At 35.8% G+C, this 25508-nt stretch overlaps 1 protein-coding gene across 5 annotated transcripts; it reads left to right on the plus strand.

Annotated features, from left to right (window-relative positions):
- Window positions 1-254: 254 nt before the first annotated feature.
- LOC124181148 (PTB domain-containing engulfment adapter protein 1-like) lies at window positions 255-24479 on the plus strand. Of its 5 annotated transcripts, none has more exons than XM_046567419.1 (9): window positions 255-355; window positions 21028-21176; window positions 21288-21358; window positions 22526-22708; window positions 22824-23150; window positions 23248-23501; window positions 23671-23888; window positions 23983-24209; window positions 24378-24479. In XM_046567419.1, exons 2-9 carry the CDS (start codon window positions 21104-21106, stop codon window positions 24450-24452), a joined length of 1428 nt encoding a protein of 475 aa, XP_046423375.1. In that variant the 5' UTR covers window positions 255-355; window positions 21028-21103; the 3' UTR covers window positions 24453-24479. The 5 variants fall into 5 exon arrangements, with proteins under 5 accessions (XP_046423375.1, XP_046423374.1, XP_046423378.1 ...); XM_046567418.1 differs by having other exon boundaries at window positions 262-488; XM_046567422.1 differs by having other exon boundaries at window positions 262-488; window positions 23674-23888.
- Window positions 24480-25508: the final 1029 nt, after the last annotated feature.

Below are 25508 nucleotides of genomic sequence, written 5' to 3' on the forward strand. Positions count from 1 at the left end.
GTCGGATAATTTGTAATAGGAGTAGAGTTTTTTGCAGTTTTGAAATATTCAACAAAGTCGAGAAGCTACTCAATAAATTCTTCAGTCAATGGCAATAATAACAATATTTCTTGTTGAGAGAATCCGTTTGTTGTGCGTTCCGTCGAAAATTCCCCAACGTCTTAGTTACCGACGTTTCGTGATTCACGAATTAGGCACCAGATGGCGCATACTCGACAGCGACTTGTTTCGTCGACGTACGTTTGTTCGACGTTCGACGGTTTGTCAGTATTTATTCCGCACTCGAGCAGGACGCGTGTGTGCCGTGACGTGAGAGTGAATTGCCCCCATCATAGCAAAGCTGAAAAGCCGAAAGGTCAGAGCGTTTCGCGTTTCACACATAGCCCGCAGAACGGTCAGATTGTCATTCCTTGTTCTACGAGCGTTATTCCTTTTTTTTTTTTTACGGCAACGTAGAAACAGAGCCTGAACCTTTTCTCACATCGTCGGTAAGTTTTTTTTTTTTTTTTGTATATATTATTTACAGAATATACATATTTTATGTGGGTATAGATATGGATAAACCGATTTCGATAGAAGAGAATCCACCTTCACGAACAGCGTTTAAACAACTGTTGTTTCGTCGTTATTGTAATGGTTTTCGAAAGAACAAGCGTTGCGTTTCTCCTTTCCTTTGCATACTGCACCTATGCATAGATATAATATCACAATATAGATTTGTGAAATATCTACGCCTGTTTACGACGATGAGCGTTAAAAACGAAATAATATAACGAAAAGTAAATGAAATGAAAGAATGATATCGCGACCGTAACGGAATACTGGCCATTCGGAATAGGTATAACTTATGCCTATAGATATACAGGTATGTGTATAGAAGCCGCGTACGCGGCGGTTAGTTTTTAGTTTCCGTCAACTTTCTATTCTCTCCACTGTTGTATTTTCTATCGTATTATTTATTTTCTCACGCTGCACCCATTTCTCTCCTCGCCTTCGTCGTTTCATTGCTCAGCGGTGATTTTCTAACTTATACGACGGCGATTTCGCCCTTTTACACCACCAATGTGTCTCCCTTATTTTTATCATTCTTATTTTGTTCCATTCACGCCCAACATCATATCACCGATTCCTCGCGAACAGTTTTGTGAATTTTAACGGTCATCGAGCAGGTCGCGCATTGCATGTGCGTATCTATCTGTCCTCGGATATTACCAAGGTACTCTATAGAGTCACACCACTACCGGTAAACATAAACACCGAACGGTAAACGCCGATTTTAATGTATCCTTCGCTAGCAAAAAGAGGGGAGAAGAGGAAACGCGTGTTTTCGGCTCGTGAGTTAGAAGTATCTCCTGCAATTCGAGATGTGTGTTAGGACGTGGGACATTTCGGAACGGTTGTTCTGAAAACGATATCGTTTGTTCGATTCTGAAAAACATTGATCTCATTCTACTTCTTATTTTCTTGAGAAAATGTGCGTAAGAAGGTCGAAGTCCGAAACAAGCCAACGTTACCAGCTTAAAAAATCTCCACAATCTCGACACTGATACCCATGAAGCAATTTGATATGTATCCTATTATTCCGCGCGTTACATTTCGCGCGCAAAAAGCCCAACTCATTTCGGAATTACATCCTTTATTTGACAACTATAGAGGGCAGAGTTAATCCTCCATATTGCCAACGTATACAAAGGCCGTCGTTGTGCCAGCAAAACAGAGAAGATAAAATAGAAGAGAGGAGAGACGTCGTGTTTGGCCTCTCATTAAATCGTTTAGCACTCTACTAACCGTGCCTTAATTCTTCGATCTGCTTATTCTCGGTTAATTTACTTGACTCGCACGCGGTTTAATGATATTTTGTCGCTACAGAGAGAAAAACTAAATAAAAATAAAACACAAAACGCGCGTCAAACATTTCTTACATTTATAATAAATACATACCCGAAACATACGCACATGTATACTTTAACTCCAGTAACTCGGTTGGAATTTCAATGATTTTCTCTTTGAAAACATGCTGCACTGTGTTACACTTCCCTCCCCTCCGCCCCCCTTCCTTCCATCCTCCCACATTTGTCACGTACATTAGAGAACAATCACATACGCTTTTCATAACAAGTATGTATACACGTATATGCATGGGTATGATATTTACCGCGTGCTCGTTATATCGCACACATCTATGTCACGCGCGCTTTTCTGCCATGGACGTACGATGTTCGTATTTCACGTTGGAGCATCGTGAATTGCATGTTGTGTGTGATAGTTATTGTAAATACAATTCATACATACGATACCTCTCTCTCTCTCGCTCGCTCTTTTTTGTTTTGTATCACTTACGTGCCGATCGAAAGTTTCGCGTTCTTACGTTCTCTTTTTGTTAGACGATTAATTTTTTGTTCCGGTTTCGTTTTTCCTCACTTCCCCCTCTTTTCTCGCGTACCTATAATTCGATTTAATTCCGTATATACGCACGGATGTCGATATTATTTTTCAATTGCCGTTTTTTTCTTTTGTTTGCAAAATAATTGGAATGCAGTTTCGATTTCCGGATAATCGTTGAATCGCTCTCTAATTGCAGAGTATAATGTACATATATGTATACATGAGTAAATAATTATACATCATATAAAGCCGCCGCTTGTTGTGTAATCGTATAATGTATAGAGCGGTCAATTCTATAATAGGTATACCTAATCGTATGAAAATGAAGGGATCGAATACGATACGTGTGTTTGTAATTTGTCCAATATTATTTCTCACTAGCTGTAAAATGATGTATAATTACAAAAAAACAAAAAATAACAAAGTACAATACTCACAGATGTGCAGCTGTAAATAATATACTCTTACGAAAACATCGATAAAATCACATTATCTGTATATAATAATATATATTTTACTCTACGCAGTATAAATTTTATTTATCACAGTTAAATACATACATATTAATACATAGTATATGTATACCTACGCATCATTGGGTTCCAATCGTGCTGACACACACCGCGTATAACGTAAAAAATGACGAATAAACGACGACGACGCCCCGTGATATTATTTACGTCATATGCGTATGTATTTATGTGTAAACACACATGATATTTATATGTATGTGGTGGAGCAGCAGCAGCAGCAATAGCAGGGCGTGAAAGTTGATATTGCTGTTGGAAAACTATAGAGACACCCACTTTAAGATTATGAAAAATAATAAACGAATCAAAGAAAGATACGAATGTATAGACATGTATTGTATACGTATATTATACGATTCGAGACTGTTATTCCTGCAATTTAATATTCTTCAATCTCTCGTGAATCACGGTGAAGGTATGAACACCGAACTTGCTAATTCGACTCGAGTTCAATGTAGCGAAATTAATACATAACAAGCGCCTGCACGCCTACATGTTTGGTATAATAATATATGTACCTAGTTCATGAGTGCTTTTTTCTTTTTGCAGCTCTGTTAAATCGATTCGTCGCTGTTCGTTATCACCATCGTATTTTCTCAATTTCGAATACCTCCTCCATCTCTCTTTCTCTCTCTTTTATACCTTCCTTATTCTTTTCGCAATATATGTATTTTGCTCGAATAGATGGGCACAGCAAGTTTAACGGAGCGATGAATCAGCAGGTGTTGATTTTCTACACCTGTATGCTGGTGGATGTGTAATACGCTATAGCATGCAGATAGATCTGTATAATTTGCTCCTCTAAAAGTACGGCTGCAATCGATTGATTCTCTCTCGTTCTCTATTCTTGCGTTTTTATAATCCGATCAGGTCTGTCATTTTCGTTCATAATATTATACACAAAATTTACCCACTGGATACCTCTACATCATTTATATTATGTTATCATCTATTATGTGCCCATCGATTAACCCACCACCTCTGCAGCATACGACGAACATTTATCTAACACACGAACAACTGCGGCTGTATTGCGTAATTTCTGTGTGTTGTCAATTGAAACGGGTGTGTTTTTGTGTGCGAGTTAGCAAATACGCTGCTCACACGCACATGCATACATACATATGCATATATACATACCATATAATTGTTTGCGCACAATGCAAAATTGTCGACGTCCTTTGTGCTCGAAGATTTCGTAAGCGATGCACGCAAAACGCGACGTATCTTTCACATTATAACTGCTCTACACGATATACAGAAATGAAAACGTGAGAAAGGAGAGTTTTACTTGTGGCGTATTTTTGATCTACGTATAGTATGTAATATCGTGTTGAATTTCTTGTGCAGGAAACAACACGGAATTCAGACGGTGAAAAAAATGACGCGAATACGGAGGTTTTCGAAATTCAGATTCGTATGCGTAATTTGTTCTTTTAAACCTAAAATGCACATTATGCGGGAACGCACACAGTTTCCTCTACATTATGTAGCCGCCGCACCTCCAACTTACTGACAATGTGACAATGATGCTCGGAGTGTATGGTACACTTCGGGACGATGAATCTGTGACGGATCATTTTTTACACTAGACAGTTATGTTGGCAACACAGAGAAACCTACAGCGCCACAGTCGGCCGAGCGCGAAACAAACTCAATCTTAATAAACATAACACAACCCATGACCGTCGAATCTAACCTTAGAATATCGCGGGTATAATGACTTGTTGGATTGACATATTCTAAGGTTAGATTCGACGGTCATGGGTTATGTTATGTTTATTGAGATTGAGTTTGTTTCGCGCTCGGCCCATTATGGCGCTTTAGGTTTCGCTATGTTGCCAACATAACTGTCTAGTGTAAAAAATTAGCGTCTCAGATTCATTGTCCCCAAGTGTACTTATAGGTGTAAAGGCGACCACCATGTCCGTCTTGGCCTTTGCGCGAGCACCTGCTTCTGCTCTCCGAGGGCATTACACGGCCTCGATTTTAATATTGAGCTGTATTTTAATTTTCGATCGTTTTTCTCGTTTTTAATGTAATTTTTCATCAGTATAATGTCTTACTGCAGGTCGCTGCGTGATTGTATTGACGCGATCTTTGCAATTGGAATAAATAACGGAAGAGAATCGAAGCTAGTTTTACATATTGTGCAAAAGTTCTCTTCGTACTCTCGCATAGTTATCAATTAATGTACCACAATGTTACAATAATATATATGGGCTTTTTTACGCCAGTTTTTTAAACGGCTGATCACGACGTTTTTAATTTCATTAAGGATTTTTCCTACGTTAGTATGACCTCCCCAAAAAGCGTTAAGAAAAAAATTTTCACATTGTCAAACGAATTTTTAAACCAATCTCAGATACCTAATCGATTTTTATGAGACAAGAAAATAACATTCGGTTTTTTTATAAGTAAAACATTTTCACGCCAGATTCAGAGTGGAAGGACTGTTATGCCTATTTTTTTTTTTTGGAATAATTTCTTCTGTTTTTCTATCGTTTAAAAATGGCAATCGGCATTTGGACTTAATAAAAAAAAGAACCTATAATCGTATCTTTTAGGACTACGGAACCAATTTAAAAAAATCAGTAATAAAATCGGAGATGCGGTTTGTAGAATATAGGTTTGAACACGTGTGAAAATAGAGAAAAACCTCCTTCCACTCTTAGTCTCACGTAAAAATGTTTTGTTTGGAAGTCTGAATGTTTTTCTTTTTTCTCGTTTCATAAAAATCGATTTGGGTGATTTCGAAACGAGCTTAAAATTTCTTAGGGTAAAGAGGAGTGATTGATAAAATTCAAATTTATTTGCAAAATTTTTCCTGGGGTCGTACGAACATAGGAATAATCCCGGATATTAAAAAATGTCATGGTCAACCGTTTACGATGTGACGTGGAGAGCCCCTTATGCAACTAAATTGTGCATACATTCATACATACATACAGCTGCACTTAGCGACGGGTACGAAGTTTGTATAGCTGCATGAATAAATTTATATAAATGTGTATGTTGATATGTGTGTGTGCGCGTGTGTGTATAAATACATTCTGACCTACCCGGTTTTAGGAATGATTCAGAACTTGGAATGCAATTTTATGTACTTGTATATGAGGTATTCCACACCATTTCACCTAATCGGTGAAGGTCACCAACACCGATCTTGGTGTCAATTTTTTTCTCAATTCATCTATCAAAAAAAAAGAACACGTGTTCGGCCATTTTTCGATTAGGCTACCTGTGTCGATTTTATGAATTTTCCGATTTTTCAACTTTTCGAAACAGTCTTTTTTCAACTGGCTCTATCTTCAAGAGCTTTCATTCTTTTCAAAAAATGATACAAGTATAAAATGTGTCAATAAGTCCGAGCTTTCTGAAAAAAATTTTTGAAAATTTTTCCAACCACACAATTCTAAAATTTTTTGAATTTCGACACCTTCGATTTTCCTGAAGCTTTTTACCTGCACTCGACCAGTTACAATCAAGTTTTCCTCCAAAGGAAATTATGGAGTTCCGATTCGTTCGGGAGTTATACCATCATAAGTGCCGAAAAATTGCAAATATTTCACGGAAATCAATCTTAACTTCGATCAGACAAGTTTTCATGTTATAAAAATACATTTTTGCTGAAAAAAACAAATTTTCGGAATATCCCAAACAATATAAATAAAAACGAGATCACAATTTTTCTTTTCTATGCCAAATATATTTTCAGGTAGAAAATTTCTAAATATAAATACAAAATTGTATTTATACAATTATACAATATACAATTTATACAAGTATACAATATACAATGTATTTATATATATGTACAATATATATGTTTGTATTTATATTTAGAAATTTTCTACCTGAAAATATATTTGGCATAGAAAAGAAAAATTGTGATCTCGTTTTTATTTATATTGTTTGGGATATTCCGAAAATTTGTTTTTTTTCAGCAAACATGTATTTTTATAACATGAAAACTTGTCTGATCGAAGTTAAGATTGATTTCGACTCGGATGAATCGGAAGTCCATAATTTCCTTTGGAGGAAAACTTGATTGTAACTGGTCGAATGCAAGTAAAAAGTTTCAGGAAAATCGAAGGTGTCGCAATTCAAAAAATTTTAGAATTGTGTGGTTGGAAAAATTTTGAAAAATTTTTTTCAGAAAGCTCGGACTTATTGACACATTTTATACCTGTATCATTTTTTGAAAAGAATGAAAGCTCTTGAAGATAAAGCCAGTTGAAAAAAGTCTGTTTCGAAAAAGTTGAAAAATCGGAAAATTCATAAAATCGACACAGGTAGCCTAACCGAAAAACGGCCGAACATGTGTTCTTTTTTTTCGATAGACTAATTGAGAAAAAAAATGGCACCAAGATCGGCGTCGGTGACCTTCACCGATTAGGTGAAATGGTGTGGAATACCTCATATGTATATACGTCTATGTACCTATATAGACGAGGTCCTGAACCGGTTTTTTTCACTGTTGCTTCTGCAGCAAGGAACTTACCTTATACGATGCACGAGCGCGCGCGCGTGTGTGTGTGCGTGTGTGTGTGCGTGTGTGTATTGGCAGAACAGTAAGAAAAAAATCACTATACCACATGAATATCGGTATAACCAGTCGCGGAAATCGTCGCTGAGCTTAAGTATTCAGGCGAATACTCTGTTAAATAGCTAAGTACGGCATTTTTCAATAGAAACAATTAAAAAAATGCGCATCGGACTACTCGTTTTCACGCCCTGAAAATCACGAACAACCATTCCGAACCGAAAAAATGTCTGCGTTTTTCGGTCTTTGATAAGCTCCCAGACTACCCGCTCTTATTTCTTTCGGTTAAGATGACGGATTGTCATTTATCAATTTTCATTAGAATCGGTGTTTTTTTCATGCCCTGGAATCTGAGATAAAAAATTACGACTCATATTTTGATCTTTCTCTTACGTACGATGCTTGTGATATTCCCGTTAAACCAAATACATATTCGTAATTTCTTTCAATTTTTCCTCGTGTTTCGGAAATCTATTCTAAGAATAACTAGCATAGGTAAAATTTTTTCCGCATCCTATTTTTTGGGAAAAAAATTTGTCAAGATTCTTGTAAGACATTTTTTAAGTTTTTGCGATACATGTTCTTCCAGGTTTATAAATTATGGAAATTTACATTGCATCGTCACTCACAATAATCTGAAATTTATACGTGACAGGTTACCTCGATGTATGTAACCTCAAACATTCCAACAATTCGGCCTAACTCATAGACTTATACTGGTTATTATTCGTGGTTATTGATTATTACCAATATTTAATAACGACGAATGATGAAAAGTCCAGTTGAGCCAAACTGTCAAAGTATTTGAGGTTAGACACATCACGATCCTCTGTTTAGAGCATGTACAGTAATGCTCTAAGATCATCTGTCATATAATTTCAAATTTTTGAGGGTCGGCCACCCCGAGAAATGTAATCGTATGAGTGGATAATGTATGCCAGGTAGTGACGATGCAATGCAAATTTCAATACCTTTTAAACCTGGAAGAATGTGTGTGTGTGGCAAAAATTTTAATGATTTCTTTAAAAAATCGTTACAATTTTGTTTCCCCGAGACACGGTATCCGAAAAAAAATCAACTTACGACACTTTTAAAAATTTTTGTACGGAAGTTCCGAAATTGTATTGGAAGTTTTATTCGGATACGGAACAGTGACCTCACCACAAAATTCACTTATGAATCTTATAAATTTTAGTAAACTCAAAAATTTTTATCTCAAATTTAAGGCAAAGACATAGTAATTTACATCGCTATACACCGAATATGTCAATTTACAAGCAGTTTTCGTAAATTGACAAATCTTTTGTACAGTAAATGTGGTGTAGTAAATTGACGATCATTTATTGAAGACTTGGTTTGACGGGAATGACTCAAACATCGCTAGAGAGCGGACGAAATATGGGTTTTAATTTTTCTCTCAGATTCCGGATCATGAAAAAAAAAATGATCCTACACATTTTTCGTATCGATGCTAGGAATTCTATCAAAAAAATCGACGAGACAACCCGACGTCTTACTCAATAGAAATCAGAACGGGTTATGTGGAACCTATCAAAGACCGATACACATATTACCAAAAACATTTCTTCGGTTTTGCGATGGTTGTGTGTGGTTTTTAAGGCCTGAAAACTGGTTGGCTGACGCATTCGCATTTAGTTAGATTGAAAAATACCGAACTTATTGTTAGGCAATTATACCGGGCGGCTCTGCATTAACCCTCGTCACTGAAATGAATCGACTTTCACGTACAAATTTAAAGTCGGCGTGCTAGAATCAGAGTTGGTTGTGCAAGTAAAATGAAGAGTGATTGGAAAAACTATTGTGTATTGTTTTACTTTTTTTGCTTGAAGAATTTCTCCCACATCCTTCATCGTTTTTTTTTTTTTTTTTCTGCGAAAACTAAAATTGGAGTCTATTTCTGAATCGTTAGATTTTGTCTCAGAATTTTCCATAGGCGTAAGTGACTAGAGTTAAGTTGGAAACAGAACAATGACTACCTAGCAAGAAAGTTAATCTGAGAAATTTATCGATAGGGCTTCCTTACATTTTTTTGTAACAAGTTTCTATTTCATTTTCCGTCCATACTATTTTTTTTCCTCTTCAATCCTATGAGTTAAATCAAGCAAAGACGAGATGTATCAAAATTGCGTAACGGTATAATATATAGGAAAGAGGTAAACTGCCGTATCGTTCACTCGATTTTTTTTGTCTTGTGGTTTTGTGTGTGTTGATTTTTTATTCCCAATATTGATATTCAACACTCTACTGTGGTTTAGAGATTTTGGACGGGCTCAATTCAGGTTCGAATTTTAAGCACGCGAGGTATAAAGTTGCAGAATTTTCAACACTTCGTATCACGATTGTAGGATTTGATCGTCTTTAAAATATTTTTATTGAATTTGCACGAAACATTGATGTTCGAAATTTATTCCTCGTTTTCGTTTTCCGAATCACTTGATCGAGTCGTTGTACGTAGAAATCGAATAATAAAATTCGCCTGCATGCGGAACGAAGGAATCGAAATTTCACTCGATATGTCGATTCGCATGGAATAATTGAACCATACTCGTTAATAGTCCAACGAATAAGTTAACTCTCAATCTCATCAGGCCGAAGTTTGTAACGGTTATTTTAATGACGCATCTTTAGAAAGAGACGATATTTTGCGACTTTAGAGGATTACCTGAAATTTAGGAACCCATTAACGAAGCATGAACAAACTAACACTGTCGATTCAGCATATCGCGAGTTATTCTACGTTACTAACTTCAGATACGTTAAATCTCGTGTAAATACTTGTGCAGATCAGATCTATAACTGTAATAAAATGGCACGGCACCCATACTTCATTATCATCTTCATCATCATGACCATGGGCATATTTCTCCACCTTGCGGTTTCGGAAGACCGTATCCGACGTGATAAGCAGGATAAGAACGAGGATAAGGAAGGTGATATCGCCTCGGTATATGACTGATTGTGAAGGGACGAGCAGACAGGCCGTCGCTTCGGCGAACGGTGAACAAGCCAGGCAACCCAACACAGCCGGTGGCTGGCACTGCCATCCACGACTCTCTCTCCTCTCTCTCCTCTCTCGGCTTCGTTCATACGGGTGTGCAAGTGTGCGCCGTGCCTTGCCGGTGTACCGTTTACCGCGAGGAAAAAAGAGAAAGAAAGAACGAGAGAGAGAGAGAGAGAGACCTGCACGCGTGTGCACGCTTTGCCGATCTCACGGACGCGTCGAACGAACCCGGAGCCACGAGACTCTTGGATCAATTCGACGACTTGTTCTCTCGCGGATATATTACGCCCGATGCGACGGTAGAAATTCTGGATGATCGAATTTAGAGAAAACATTGCGTCATATGTGGCTCGTTGGTAGCCTAGGGAAGGTTGAAGCTTTTGCTGGGTGGTGGAATTTTTTAATCGTTGAAACAAACTTGATTTCGTCAGAACTCTGAAGAGTACGAAATTTGGAACGGACGGAACTCCGAATGGTCAAAATTTCTAGTAGACGCTAGACGGTACTTCAAATATTTACTTTACTCTTGGCGTGCGAGTGATTTCGTGACTTTTTTTTTTTTTTTAGGTGATTTGACTTATGATTTGTCCGATTTCAGTTGATTTTCTATGTGATTTCACATGACTTCGTGTGGGATTTCTGCTGATTTCCAATGCCTTCGTGTGATTTTAGATAATTTTCAGTGATGTTAAAGTGATTTATCTGTACGATTTTTCATTCCGCTTTCAACTGATTTCAAACCAGGGTGTACAGCTGATTTCTAGGAGTGAATAGCCACTTTGTTAAAACTCCAAACGATCAAAGCCTCGAGTAGTCGGAACTTCGAATATTCAAAACTTCGAATGGTAATAAGTCCAAATGTTCAAAGCTTTCACGCAGCTAGAACCCCAAACGATAAAAGTGCAAGCCTATTTCGAAAACGGTTGAATAACCAAATGGTCTAAACTCCCGAATGATTCTGAACTGCTGATCGACGGTATCTCACGATAGTATAAATCGTAGCTTAATAGTATTGGCACATAATTTTTTTTGTAACAACTATTACTAAAACTGTATTTTTGGAGTTTTGAACGCACGCACACTGGTCCGTTCGACAGATATTTTGAGTTCCGAGTAAGTGTCGAGTCCGGCGAAACTTCGTTCATTGTCAGACATCAGTTGCAGACGATTCGTAGAACTGTAGATTGAATGATTGGATGAATGGTTCGTTTCATTACTTTCGGTGGCTGATTTTTATTTCTTTTTCACCGGGGATGGTGTGATAAGAAAGCCTAAACGGCGTTGCAAAAGATGGTGACGTTTATGCTCGGCGTGAAAAAAAATTGCTAAGTAATAATAATAATAATAATAACAACAACAATAAATTAAGAACTACCGCAGCATTTCCGCTACTACACTCATCGTCTCCTTTTCAATCTCCTTTTTTTTTTTTTATACCGCATTGATTGACTACCTTACTTGAAATCGAATAACACGTAGGTAGTAACTTTGTTTTAACGTTACGAAACTAATCGTAAGCCGCGCGCTTTCGTTTACTGTCGATATCGTTGTGTGCTGTATTATACATATCGTCATTATTATTATTGTTGTTGGTGTTGTTGTTGTTGTTGTTTGTTATTATAATTACAATTACAATTATTATTTTTGTGTTTAACATGAATTATTATTACTGTTCTTATCATTATGTATTATTTTCTTCGTTTTCATTCCTCTTTTTTTCGTCCCCTCATTTTCGTCCTCGGACAACCGTCAACAGCTCTCTATAACTAATAAATATCGCTTTGAGCAGCAGAGGGATTATACTTGTGTGTACATTGCTTACGCACCTCCCCTCCGACTTCTCCTCTTCCTCTTTTTGTTCTTTGAATAGGAGTATGAATAAGATATTTACATGTACGTCTGATCTATCTAATATGTCACTTCTCGGCCAAACTATAGTTATTCATGTATATGTATACCAATGTGTAGTCCAGCTATGTGAAACTGAAACTGGAACTCGACTTGTTCGAATATTAATTTTCAAAATTTCCATCTATTCTAAATCGTTTGTAGTTGTTTGTATTAAAGACATTTTCGTTTGTTGTAATCCGAGAAAAAAGTTACCGCAATTTTTCAATTTTCGAAAAATCTAAATCTCTCTCTCGCTCTCTCTCTCTCTCTCTCCTTCTCATCGTCTTCTGCAGGTATTATCTAAAGATTCAATAACATGTTACACTCGAAGTAAACTTTCCTTTATTTAATTAGTGTCGATATTGATTATACATCTCGGTCACTGGTGATTTGCTAATTGCGGTTTGATTATTATCCCTAATTCAACAACGGACAAATTAGAACGCGCATAGAGAAACACTTACGTTCTTTATACTCTTTCTTATAATCTATGGTTCAACGGCCAAGTGTTTGTATGCTCTAAATGCAAAAAAGTCAGATTTTTTTTTCTCAGATAGTAGCACTAAAGATCACTAAAACCTCGCAGTTACAGATTTCTTCGAACATTATTACTTTTATAGGAAAATGTATGCTGAGAACGTGTACGAAACACGTGTATTTTAAACGTCGAAATCCACAACTGTCGTTGGCACGGGATAGAGTTGAGATAGAAGTCGGAAAAAATTAGGTAATTTGTTTTTAATTATTTGAAATTGATTTGGGGAGTATGCTTGGAAAAATTCGACAACATCTTAAATATGGGACACTCTAATGTAGATGGATCAATTAATTTCTAATACGCACCATCATCGAATGAGAGATAAATTCCTGATGTTAAACAAAACTACGCAAAGCCTGTATATGAGGGGTTCTCCGTCAACTCGGCCACTTTTTTTTCGACCATCTCAGATCTGCCCCATAATTGGTTATATCAAAGTACTACTAAAAGGTACTCTATGTGAATTTTTTCAGATTTTTTAATACATTATTTGAGAAATTGCAGTTTTTTTTTCAAATGAATATATCTCGGAAACTTGAAGTGACTGAAAAATAATGACTCTACATAAAAGTTGTAGTTTTTTGTTAGCTTTCGAGAGGAATTTTTGAAAAAATTTTTACGTTCCGGTAACGCTGATTTTTTACCAAAAAAGGACGAAATTATTTTTTTTATTCAAAAAGGACCCTTTTTTTTTTGCTGAAAAAATTACAGAGTCTTCCAATATGTGTGACGATATCGCCAAAAAATGGCCAGAGTGGCACGGATCGAGGTTTTAGGGTAAAAAAAATGAAGCCACACAAATCAATTTTTTTATACCGGAACCTCGACCGAATTTGTGTGGCTTCATTTTTTTTACCCTAGAACCTCGATTCGTGCCACTCTGGCGATTTTTTGGCGATATTGTCACACATATTGGAAGACTCTGTAATTTTTTCAGCAAAAAAAGGGTCTTTTTTGAATAAAAAAAATAATTTCTTCCTTTTTTGGTAAAAAATCAGCGTTACCGGAACGTAAAAATTTTTTCAAAAATTCCTCTCGACAGCTAACAAAAAACTACAATTTTTATGTAGAGCCATTTTTTTCAGTTACTTCAAGTTTTCGAGATATATTCATTTGAAAAGAAAACGGCAATTTCTCAAATACTGAATTACAAAATCTGAAAAAATTCACATAGAGTACCTTTTAGTAGTACTTTGATATAACCAATTATGGGGCAGATCTGAGATGGTCGAAAAAAAAGTGGCCGAGTTGACGGCGAATCCCTCATATATACGTGATTCAGGGGATGATTAACTGTGGATCTAATAACAGCTATATAAGTTTTGACAAGTGAACTCTGTTTACACTTTTACCCGTTTCGCGTTATCATCTCATTTCGTTATTAAACACGCAGACACTTCCTCGAGTTGTTTTCACTTCTAATCTTATAACCTACGCGCGTACGTACATAAGTGAGATCATGCACCGTTAGTTCTGTTTCTGGATTAGTTGCATGTAAATCACGGAAATTTTCCAACTTCTGTTATATTACCAGTGAGTGCAGAATCACTATTGTCATTATCATTATCATTTATAACTTGATTATTTTTTCTCTTTCTTGAAATTTTCATTTTCATTCAATTTTTATAACTATTACCGCCTGCAGTAAAGATATAGCAATGCGATTGATTATTATACGTGATGATGCAAATTGTAATTGGCATGCGTATGCACAGTAGATGTGTACGCATTGATTTATGTTTCATTTACGAGCCGTTTCCGATCCACGACTTGAATCGCGGCAGCTGAATAATTCTTGGAAGATCAAATCGGGGACAAAGGAAAGCATTGGGCTAACAAAATATATTCTCCGATTTCAGAAACAGTTTCAAATTTTTATCGCGCTTGTATAGTTTTATGTATTCCGTGAACTCGTTACCTTTATTTGCATTTGGGGCATTCCATGATGTCAAAATTATAAAGCCAATCTGAGATATCGACGTAGAATCTTGATCGTGATGTCATGGAACCCCCCATATATTATACAAGTTCGCGAGTTTGTGTGTCGGCGTGTTTACCATGGTGGATCCAATATGGTGGATGAAAATTTCAAATTCGATCGAATACGGTCTGGAAACTTGATGCAGAGGTTTTACTGAATATTCAAAATCTGATTTCAGATTCGTAATCAGCGACCCCAAAAACTTGTAATTTATATAAAACGTGTATATATGCCGACGGGTAACTTTCTCGGAAATTACACTGAGAGAAAAATTTTCGCATATAGTTAAAAATCTGTATAGTTAAAATATTATAGTCGGATAATTTTTATAGTAGAATTCACTCAAATTATCGTTTGGCGCACTATAAACACAATATCAATTTTACCATACACTTATAGTTGAAGCAAGGACGTCAAAGGTACTATAATAATACTACAATTAACTATATTTTTATTTCTAATGTTCACCGTACACAGATGTTCGTCAGGATTATATTCGTATAGTGCGGTGAGCTCTGTTCTGTAGTCTTCGATAGTATAGAGTATGGTTCAATTAACTAATTTATAATCAATTATTTACGGATAAGTATTTAGACCACCCGAGATGATTCCTGCAACTTTTGTCAGAGTTGAATGCACCATACATAGTTTGACTCGACTTAAATATGGTTAACGCTAATACAGTAATTATTCAGACAAGATCATACGAACATAGTTTCAACAACTAAACATACACTGTTGAAAGTATTTGAAAATCTACGCCACATTTACATCACAAAAGTGTAGTTGAATTACAAATTTCGTGTTATAAAGTGAATTAATAAGCAGTCTCAATAAATGTGCATTATAATTTTGTCATTTTGCTTAACTTAGTTGGAAATACGCAAAAGGGTATTTTGAATTTACTTCATTGTTCAGTAAATGTATCAGGTATATTTGGAAATTTCATTTACGGTACTTGGAATTTACTAAAAATTCTGCCGAATTCACTTGATAAATGGAATAATCTTGTTGATCAGTTTTCAGTGACTGTAATCGATCCAAAATGCGTTTTCAACGGTTGTAGTTACTGATAAGTTGTCAAAATGGTGTCTGCGCTCACGAAAAATCATTCAGATGAGTTATCTACGAGTTCCTCATCTATTTTTTTTCATTCCAGTTTTACTATACATTTACGATGAAGCTACTCAACTCGTATAGTAAAAGCTAACAAATTGAAATCTAAAATTTCCAAATTATAAATCGAGTAACGATAAGCTGATCACGTTTACCGCACTAATGTTTGAATGTGGTCAGGGTCTTTATTATTGTACCGTTAACCATAAAACTTTTGTCAGATGTAACCATAAACTCATAGTTCGGAACAACATAATGCAATAAGTTCTATTAACTATAAATTCGTATTGTCCCCCGAGCACACTATTTTTTTATGGTAAAGACAACCATAATTTTATCTGAGTGTAATTAGTCCTTCAATTTTGACGATTTTTTTTCATTCAATTCGCTTCTAACAATAATAATTTACATTATATTGCAATAATTACTCTTGAATATTGAAAATCCGTTAGTATACCATCGGAAATAGCAACAAACCGTGAAGAAATATGTTTAAAAGTTTTCTAAATATACAAAAAACGAATGTAAAATAGGTGATGAGAATACTTACCACTATGACTCAAAGGGTTAAATCCCGGCGTTTTTATATTGTATATTTGATTTATTTCTTGTGTAATTTATTTGTCAATCCGCGTTTGTTAATTCGCTTTTAATTATTGTACGCACGTACATCCTACGTTTTACACGATTCAACTGTGACTACAAATATACATATACACATAACTCTGCGGGATATCTTCCGTTAATTGAATATAATCGTTGAGCATTCCGTGGCAACTAGACCGACGTTTAACCTCGACGGTGATCACCGTCTTCGATTTAAACAATTACTGAGGCTTTTTTTATATTACAATACATCATTGACCCATTCGCCTATAAAACGTTATAACAAAGTTATTTTTATATTCCGCACTTGAATCATCATTTGATCATGCATACCTATATTTTTAATTTCTTTATTTCAAATCACGATAACTCGCTTCTGGTCAACAATTATTATTGTCATATTAACGTATAACATTGATGTGCAAAAAAAAGCTTAGCTCCCAAACGACGGCGATTTTGTCATTTTGCGTCGGGTGTAAAAAAAAAGGTTTTCTTTTTTAGCCAAAGATGATTCACAAAAGGTTGCAAATTTTTTCAAAACGTCGTTTTCGAGAAAAAATTGATTCTCGTGCGTTTCTCGTTGAGAACGAGGACTTGCCGCTTCTAAAAAATTGACTTCGTCTGATTTATAACAAAAAAGAAAAATAAAATAAAAAAATACACCTCTTGCCCCATTACAAATTTTTCTCCAAATGCACAGTTTTCGAGTTATGAAGGATAAAATCTAAAATACTTACGCCTAAACGGCGGGTGAAAAAAATTAAAATACAAATTACAAAATGTATATTTGGTGTAGTAGAAATAGGAAAAAAATCGGTGAACATTTCGGCGAGATTCTGGGTCAGTCATTGTTCACGTTAGTTTGTGACAATCTCATGTATACAACTAAAAACAAATGTTCATATCGTTGCGGATACAATATTATGACTGGTACTACAATAAAAATTTAAGTCTCAACGCAATGTTTAATTCACTTTAATGTTCATAACGTATCATGATATAATCTGAATGCAGCGCGCATATCTTACGACATCGTTTTACGAAGCAACACGTTAGGTATGTGCGCATCTATAATGAATAAAATGTAATTATAGATTGCATATACACACAAACATATATATATATATGTATATACACCCACAATCTGTATAATCGAAATCCAATGCTGTACTACTATAATGCTATAATGCTATATGCGCAGCATTTTAATTTTTACTATTTCTCTTCTACGCGTCTACACATTACATACATACATCAAAATATGCCGTATAGTTACGTGTCTACGTTTTCACACGCGCGCAACTAGCTTTAATATCGCATTTTTACGATGTGTGCAAAAAAGGAGGGGAAAAAATGGAACTGAAGAAAGAGGAAGAAATTTTGCGCCCAGTATGATGCGGTTTTTTTTTTTTTTTTTACTATCACTATTATTCTAAAACCGTTGCAGGACGTTGTTGTGGTCGCGTACCTGTCATTATTATTATTATTATTGCAATAATTAGCATGGACATGCCTGTATAATATGTATGTCTTCGTTATATGTATACACTTTCTCCGCTTCCGCCGGTTTCAAGATTGTTCAATTAATCTCTCTACCCCTCTCTCATTTTCTCTACACATTTGACCCTCCATCGTTTTACTCCATATAATGACGATAATATATCTGTATGATACCTCCCCCCCCCACAGCATCGACTTTTCCTAATCGTTCATTAATGCTTTATTAAGTTGTTTTTCTCTCTCTATCTCTCTCTCTCTCCGATTCCTTGTCCTCTTCTTTCAACTATCTTCTTTGCAAAGTATTTTGCTCTTTGGTTAATTGATCGCTGCAATTACCTAGATATAAGCTGACGTTTCTTTGTCTCGTTTTCAATGATCTTCTAGCTTCTCTTCTCGACGCTTATTATTTGCAACCGATTGCATATATTTATACGGACCCGAATCGCATATCCAGAGGGGAACAACGACTCGGTCGTTGTTGTATTAGCATGTAGCAAACGCGTGTGGTGCTCTGATATTTGTTCGGTTGATATATTGGGTGTGTATATTATTGTGTACGTATGTAAATAGGGATGAACTTTCATTGATTGAACATGTCTCTTCGTTGTACACAGCTCGGTTGTGTTGTTGTTGTTGCTGTTATTATAGGAACAAATTTTTTGAACCAGAGAGACTCCATTCTGTTCGTATATCAAAACAATCCGTAATCCCAACTGATCTCTGTCGTACAACACGGAATTACTTACATGTATATTTTGGATGTATACGTGAAATTGGCGGTTCAAAAAAAATTTTTTTTTCTGAACTATTGTCAATTAAATAGAATCGAATTGGATTGAATAATATTTTTGTTTTCGAGCTTTGTATTCTAATTGCCTGCAGATTTATGTACTTCGTCGTTAATTTGACGAAAGATTCTCTCTGGAGATTCCACGTTATGCCTGTAATCTATCTCTTGAACTCTTGAATTTGTATACGTAGTTCATAATAAATTTTCTTTTACACGGAAGAAAGGTGAGGGGAAGGAGAAACAAATTATTGCAGATTTACTTGGAAATATACCGATTGCGTCTCACGCTGTGCTCGTTAATAATTAATTAATCGGTTATATTCACTACCACACGTTGTATGCTTTGTTTTTTCTTTTCTCTTCTTTTTTACTTGCGGCACTGTGCTTGCTTATTTTTATCCTATAACTATAAGGTTGGTTAGCCGACGTCGATCCGCGATTTTTATGCGCGAAAATCATGCACACAAACGTTGCCTTGAAAGTTATGCAACGTTTAAAGGTTGTGCTGGTGCTAATATATTATGTATCACTAGGCATACATACAGTTTATATTATTCAAGTGGTACGTTGCACATAAGTATGATTGTCAAATTTTATACCGAGATTTATATGACAAAACATTTCTCTCGGTCTTTTTTCGATCATTCTCAATGGCAGTTCAATATTACAGTTTTTGATTTCTTATTTCCACCATCATCGTCGAATCAAAATTGCGCAAAAAATTTTTTTTTTTCATTTATTTATGTATCAAGTTTTTCCTTTCCTTGCCGTATTCTAAATTCTTGTATTCCCTTTCTTATTCTTTCTCATTATTCGTTTGATTCGCTCACATTTTATTTGGTATACAATATGGATAATTTGGTAATTTAATTGGCAATATCCCAAATGAAATTGGAAAACACGTTCGAGAGATTGAGTTTCTAGCTTTACTTCATCGTAATGTTTCATTTCTTCTCTTGACAATATTATGAGAAATCATGTCGGGTTATCAATAACTGGAAAATTAGAGAGACGGAGAGAGAGACCAGTGTCAAAGTCCATTGGTTGTGTGAGTTTTGTTTACCTTCGTTAAACGCCAAGCGATAAATTCATGCTTCTTTAATTGCTTTGGAGATTAAAACAACATGTTACATATTTGAGGAAATTTGCATCATGACGATATTCTTATTTATACATAAATGCGATACAAACAAAATTACTTCTAGTTTTGTTTGTCAGTAGCAACTAAAAAAGAAAAAGAAATAAAACGAAAATGAACGTACTAAGAAGATCAGACGAGAAATAAGGAAAAAAATTAACGACTTTAAGTTGTCTGGAATTCCCCGAATCATTTTGAAGGAAATAACGTTCTTATAATATTTACAAGCATCGATATACTAGTTTACTATACCATACTTCAGATGTACCCTATTTCCTTAGTGATAAAAATCAAAGACATTGATAATGGTCGTTTGCTTGATATAATATTTGGCTACTCGCTTGCAAGCGAAGGGGAAAAAATAAAAGAGAGAAATAATGTTAAAATAGAAAAGACTATCCCTCACTGGCTGATAATTTGATGATATAATATTACAGCTCTGTGTATTTAACGTTACGTGTACCGTGTTTCCTGTCTCTCTCTCTCTCTCTCTTTTTCTACTCTTGAACAGAAAAAAGCACTTTTTCTACGCCAAACCTTGTTTTCGTAATTGTAAATGTGAAACTGAAAGATACACGCGAAGTCAAATCGATTATTGTTTACAATGATGCTTACCTAGCTATGAGCGAGCTTGAATTGTAATAGATCAGTCATTTACTGCACGATGATGACGATGATGAAACATGAAAGGATTTGGCCTTCGTGGCCAAGGCTGACTGGCGTTGCTGCTCTCGGGCATTGAACACAATCAGTTAGTCAGTCAGTCGTTCAGTTGTTCAGTTGTGTGTTTACCTCATGTACCTGGCTTAAGACTTGTATTGTTAGCCAGCTAGCTGGTTTGGTGATCAAGTACGTCGATATCATTTCATCTGAAGACTATAAAAGGTTGACTGAGCTATTTTTTATTCCCTTTTCTTTCCAAACTGAAAATCTTACCGTTTTTTATGTACTCTCAAGCATAATTTTGTCCTCCTTTGTGTTACAGACTTGTGTTTCTTCAACTGCTGGCAAATAAATACACGACAATTCATCTCGTCGAGGATTAACATTGTCCGTATAACATGAGGAATTCCACTTTATTGAAATGGGCACAGAATTCTACCAACAACAAAAATCAACCTGGCAAAAATGGTGGTAAGATATTTCAATATCAAACTTTTTGCCGTCTCTTTGAAGCTTTGGAAGTAAATAAATTTGCATAATTTGTCATCTTTTCACTGACAATTTTTTTTTTTTTATTTTCAGCCGCTTCACCCAGAAATTGGATACATTCGCCGGACGCTCTTCAAAAGGGTCACATCGCTTACTTAGTTAAGGTATCGTTATCATTAACCATTATAGAGAAAAAAAAATAGGAAAACAATTGTAAAGCTTACATTTGGAGCTTTGGGTTGATTTTTAGATTGGATGAATATATACATGTAATTTGCATATAGTATGATTAACGGAATAATCCAGAGTTGACAGAAAGGTCAACTTGGTGTGTGGTTGTGTTTTCTTTTCTTATTCTTTTCCCCGCACCGTCGTATTGTGAGAAACGTGTTTGGTGTGGAAACAAGAATGCAAATTAATTGTGAAAAATTCATTCTCCACTCGGTGCGTCATTCGGCTATTTGTTTAAAGTCAGAATTAATTAAATTTTTATGGTATAGAAAAGAAAGAAAAAACAACAGCCGATGTTAAAAATGTCATGTGGCTCTTGAACTACGACAAATCTGTTTAGTCTGGAATGTAAATATTTCTATGACCATAATGAACCTGTTTCTTGTCCTTTTTTTTTTTTCATTGATCGCTTTTTTTCCCAGCTTCACTCGACATGTCGCTGGCACGGTCAAGGACTTTATAGGAATTTATGAACACTTCTGCCACAAGCCAATTTATTTTTACACACCTTACAAGTTTCTTGTAATTATCATTTCTTAATCTTTTCTAAATCTCATTTTTGTATCTAATCTTGAATGGTTGCGCAATGCTTGGAAGATCGGATGTTAAAACCTCTGGTTTCTCAGGCTGCCAGAGATCGGTCTGCAATAACAAGACACCGGGAATGTTCGAGTTGAACGAACTTTGTAATACTGCAACACCGAATGTTTTCGGAAATGAAAGTATACCGCGTATGCAAATCGTTACGCAACGGGCCAAATCTGTTCAGCCACTTGTGCCAAACTTTTACTGTTACCGTTATTACCAAAACTATACACATTCTATATTATACATATAGCCGGTGATATACAGAGTTTGTTACTTTCTAATTTCACAATCGCAATATTCATTGATGCTTATTCATTGCCAGCTTCCTTATTGCTCTGCAATTTCAATTCTTGTGTAAATAGTAATATCGCTTTTCTTCTTTTTGTTTTTTTCGTTTTATTTACTAGATATCGAACAGTGGCGATGTTTAGATAGTTTGCTTATCGTGGTATAATACGGGTAGTTCAAAAGTGTAAACAGTGCTCAAGTAATTTTGTCATGTGGCTTTTTAGTATCTTGGGAGTACAGAAGTCGATCAACCCAAAGGTATCGACGTGGTTAAGGAGGCTACCTGCAAGCTAAAGTTTAATCAGCAGTTGAGGAAAAGCGAGGGTACCAAAACGCCAAAAGTGGAACTAACCATCAGCATAGATGGCGTCGCTATTCAAGAGCCCAAGACCAAGACGACGCCAAAGGTATTCAAATGAAATACAGATATTAAATGATTATTGCTTCTTTTTTCATTTGTTGACTTGATTTGGCGAAGAGTGCCTATGTGTAATTTGATCTCAATTGTTGGAATATTTACAGCGTATCATGCATCAGTACCCGCTTCATCGGATTTCGTATTGTGCCGACGATAAGGGGGAGAAGAAATTTTTCAGCTTTATCGCTAAAGAGGAAGACGCCGAGAGACATACGTGTTTCGTTTTTGTAAGCGACAAATTGTCGGAGGAAATAACGCTGACGATCGGACAAGCCTTCGATCTAGCTTATAGGAGATTTTTGGAAACTTCAGATAAGGATTTGGGCAGCCAGAGACGCAGCATGGTACTGCAGCACAAAATCAAACGCTTAGAACACGAAAACAACATCTACAGGCAACGGTTGCAAGATATCGCTTCGATCAAGGGAACGGTAATAGAATTGCGAAATTATTGCGAGTTCGAGAGACTCGATTTTTCCAACTGCTCAACGATTCGTAATAAAAATTAAATGCTAAATCGACTTTCAGGCCGATGTGACTTCTTATCTCTCCCAGCATAATTTACCCGACATTTTACACGTTCCGGGTGTACCGATGACTCCTGAAAGTTCCTCGTCGTCGATTGACGAGACTACCAAACCTAGGATGAATGGTAGCTTGAGCAAATCTTCTCTGAGCACAACTAACAGTGACAGTAATGGAAATACTTCTAACGGTATACAACAGCCACCACCGGTGCCACCAAGAAGTTTCGAAAAAAGTTTCGATGACGATTTCATGGGGTAAGTTCACCAGGATTGGTGTCGAATTGGTCAATGTTCTCGATTCCTGGTATCGATAATCAGTGTTGCTTCTTTTGCCATTTTTCTCCCAACACTTTCACTGGCAAATAAGAAAAACACACTTCAAATTTTTTCAATACATCTTTCAACACGATAGTGAATTTTTCAGCAGCGAACCCCCAGTACCGACGGTCGGTACTAAGCTGGAAGGTCTACTGATGGACGAGTTTGAGGAAGATTTTAATCCAAGAGCTCACGAGGGATTGACAAATGGGTCAGCTTTCAATCATCAGTCGAACAATAACCCGACTTTGAACGGACAGGTCTCTTCGTCGCAGCAAATTTTCTTCCCTCAGGCTAACGGAGGTGCGAGTTCCCCGCCGTTGCGTAAGTTTGATTTAGCTAGTTGCTCTCTCGACTTTGATTGCCAAGCTTTTACCAGTGGTGATGTTTCAATGGAAATTTTACATTCTATTCACAGTGGCTCCGCCACCAAAGGCTAAAGATTCTCGAAGGCAGAACGGCATCAAAGAAGATCTTTTCGGCAGCGTTCCGTTCAATCCAGCTCCACCCAGCGGTGCAAAAACTGACATAAATGATCCGTTTGAAATGGGAGAGTTTGGGGCAACGACTGCAGCGTTAAATCCGAGTCAGCAGGAATTGGAGAATGCGATCGGACTTTTAGACAAAAGGCTTCTAGAAATGAAAGTAAGAACAATAGCTGACTGAATATCATCGATGTATATACTTTGTTTATTTACTTTTTTCTCTCTTTTTATATCCCTTGTTATAATCTCAGACTTGTGAAAGTTTAGAATTATATTTCTAGCGAGACTTGATTTTAGTATCGGTTACATGTCTTCAATTCTTTTTCAGGATGGATTTAGCAGAGGTCTTTCAATCGGAACTGATGACTTTTCACTGGAGAGTCTAGATCCGTTACGAAATTAAGATTAACGACCGTCACTAGTGTGTAAAGAAAAAAAGTTGAAGAAGGAAATATTGAACTCGTAACAATGATCACAAGGATTTCTTCAGAAAAGGAAAAAGTAATAGTAATAAGCATAACTAACGTTTTAAAGCAATTCATCTGTGAGATTTTTTTTGAGCTGGAAGGACTAAGGATTAAAAAAAAATAATAATAATAATAAAAAACACCACGAACAAAAACGTATGAAACCAAAATTAGTCAATTATACATATATTTATGGTGATATTTGATATTTATGTAACGATAATATAATACACAACATTATTTTTTTTATGATGTTCTCATGTTTATAATCCCTTTTTCTCGTATATTCTTGTCAATATTTTGTTTTAATTGTTTTTTTTTCTTCACAACATATCACCTGCAATTTTAGAATCTCGAATGGAACAGCATGAACGAGTCTTGGTTTACTATTGCCCCCGAAATAAAGACAATCGAAATAATGTGCCTTTCACGTTTTATGTAACGAGCTCCTAATATTAATAGTACGGATAATAATGTTAATAACTGTATCTGTAAAAAGAATAATAGATACCTTACAGCGGTTGTAAAACAAGGGAATGAAGAATCTGTAAAGACTAAACAATATAGCTGTTTGTGAATTAAGAGCAATATTGAACTGTCCAATTAGATCTTTTTCTAGCGCGATTGAACTTGTTGAATTTGTAAATCCCGGTAATTCGCTGACAAAAAACACAAAAAATTAGAAGGAGGACGAGAGAAGGGAAAACTGATAATAATTTGTAGGGTCTCTATACCGTTGTAAATAATCATCAAATGTTTGGTAATGATTGTATAATAAATAATTGATCGATAATCCTGGACTAGTGATCCAATTGTATTGAAACTAGTAAAGTTGATAATATATTTACCGAATTGTTAGCGAAAAAAATTAAATGTAACGTATGCGAAGAAAGTGGGCGCAAAACGGTGGTTGAAAAAAAAAAGCAAAGAATAAAACGAAACACCTAAAATGATTGCTTGATTAAATATCATACTTTAGCTGTTGCAATCAA

Source organism: Neodiprion fabricii, chromosome 4 (genome assembly GCF_021155785.1).
Source record: "Neodiprion fabricii isolate iyNeoFabr1 chromosome 4, iyNeoFabr1.1, whole genome shotgun sequence".
NCBI classification, from domain to species: domain Eukaryota; kingdom Metazoa; phylum Arthropoda; class Insecta; order Hymenoptera; family Diprionidae; genus Neodiprion; species Neodiprion fabricii.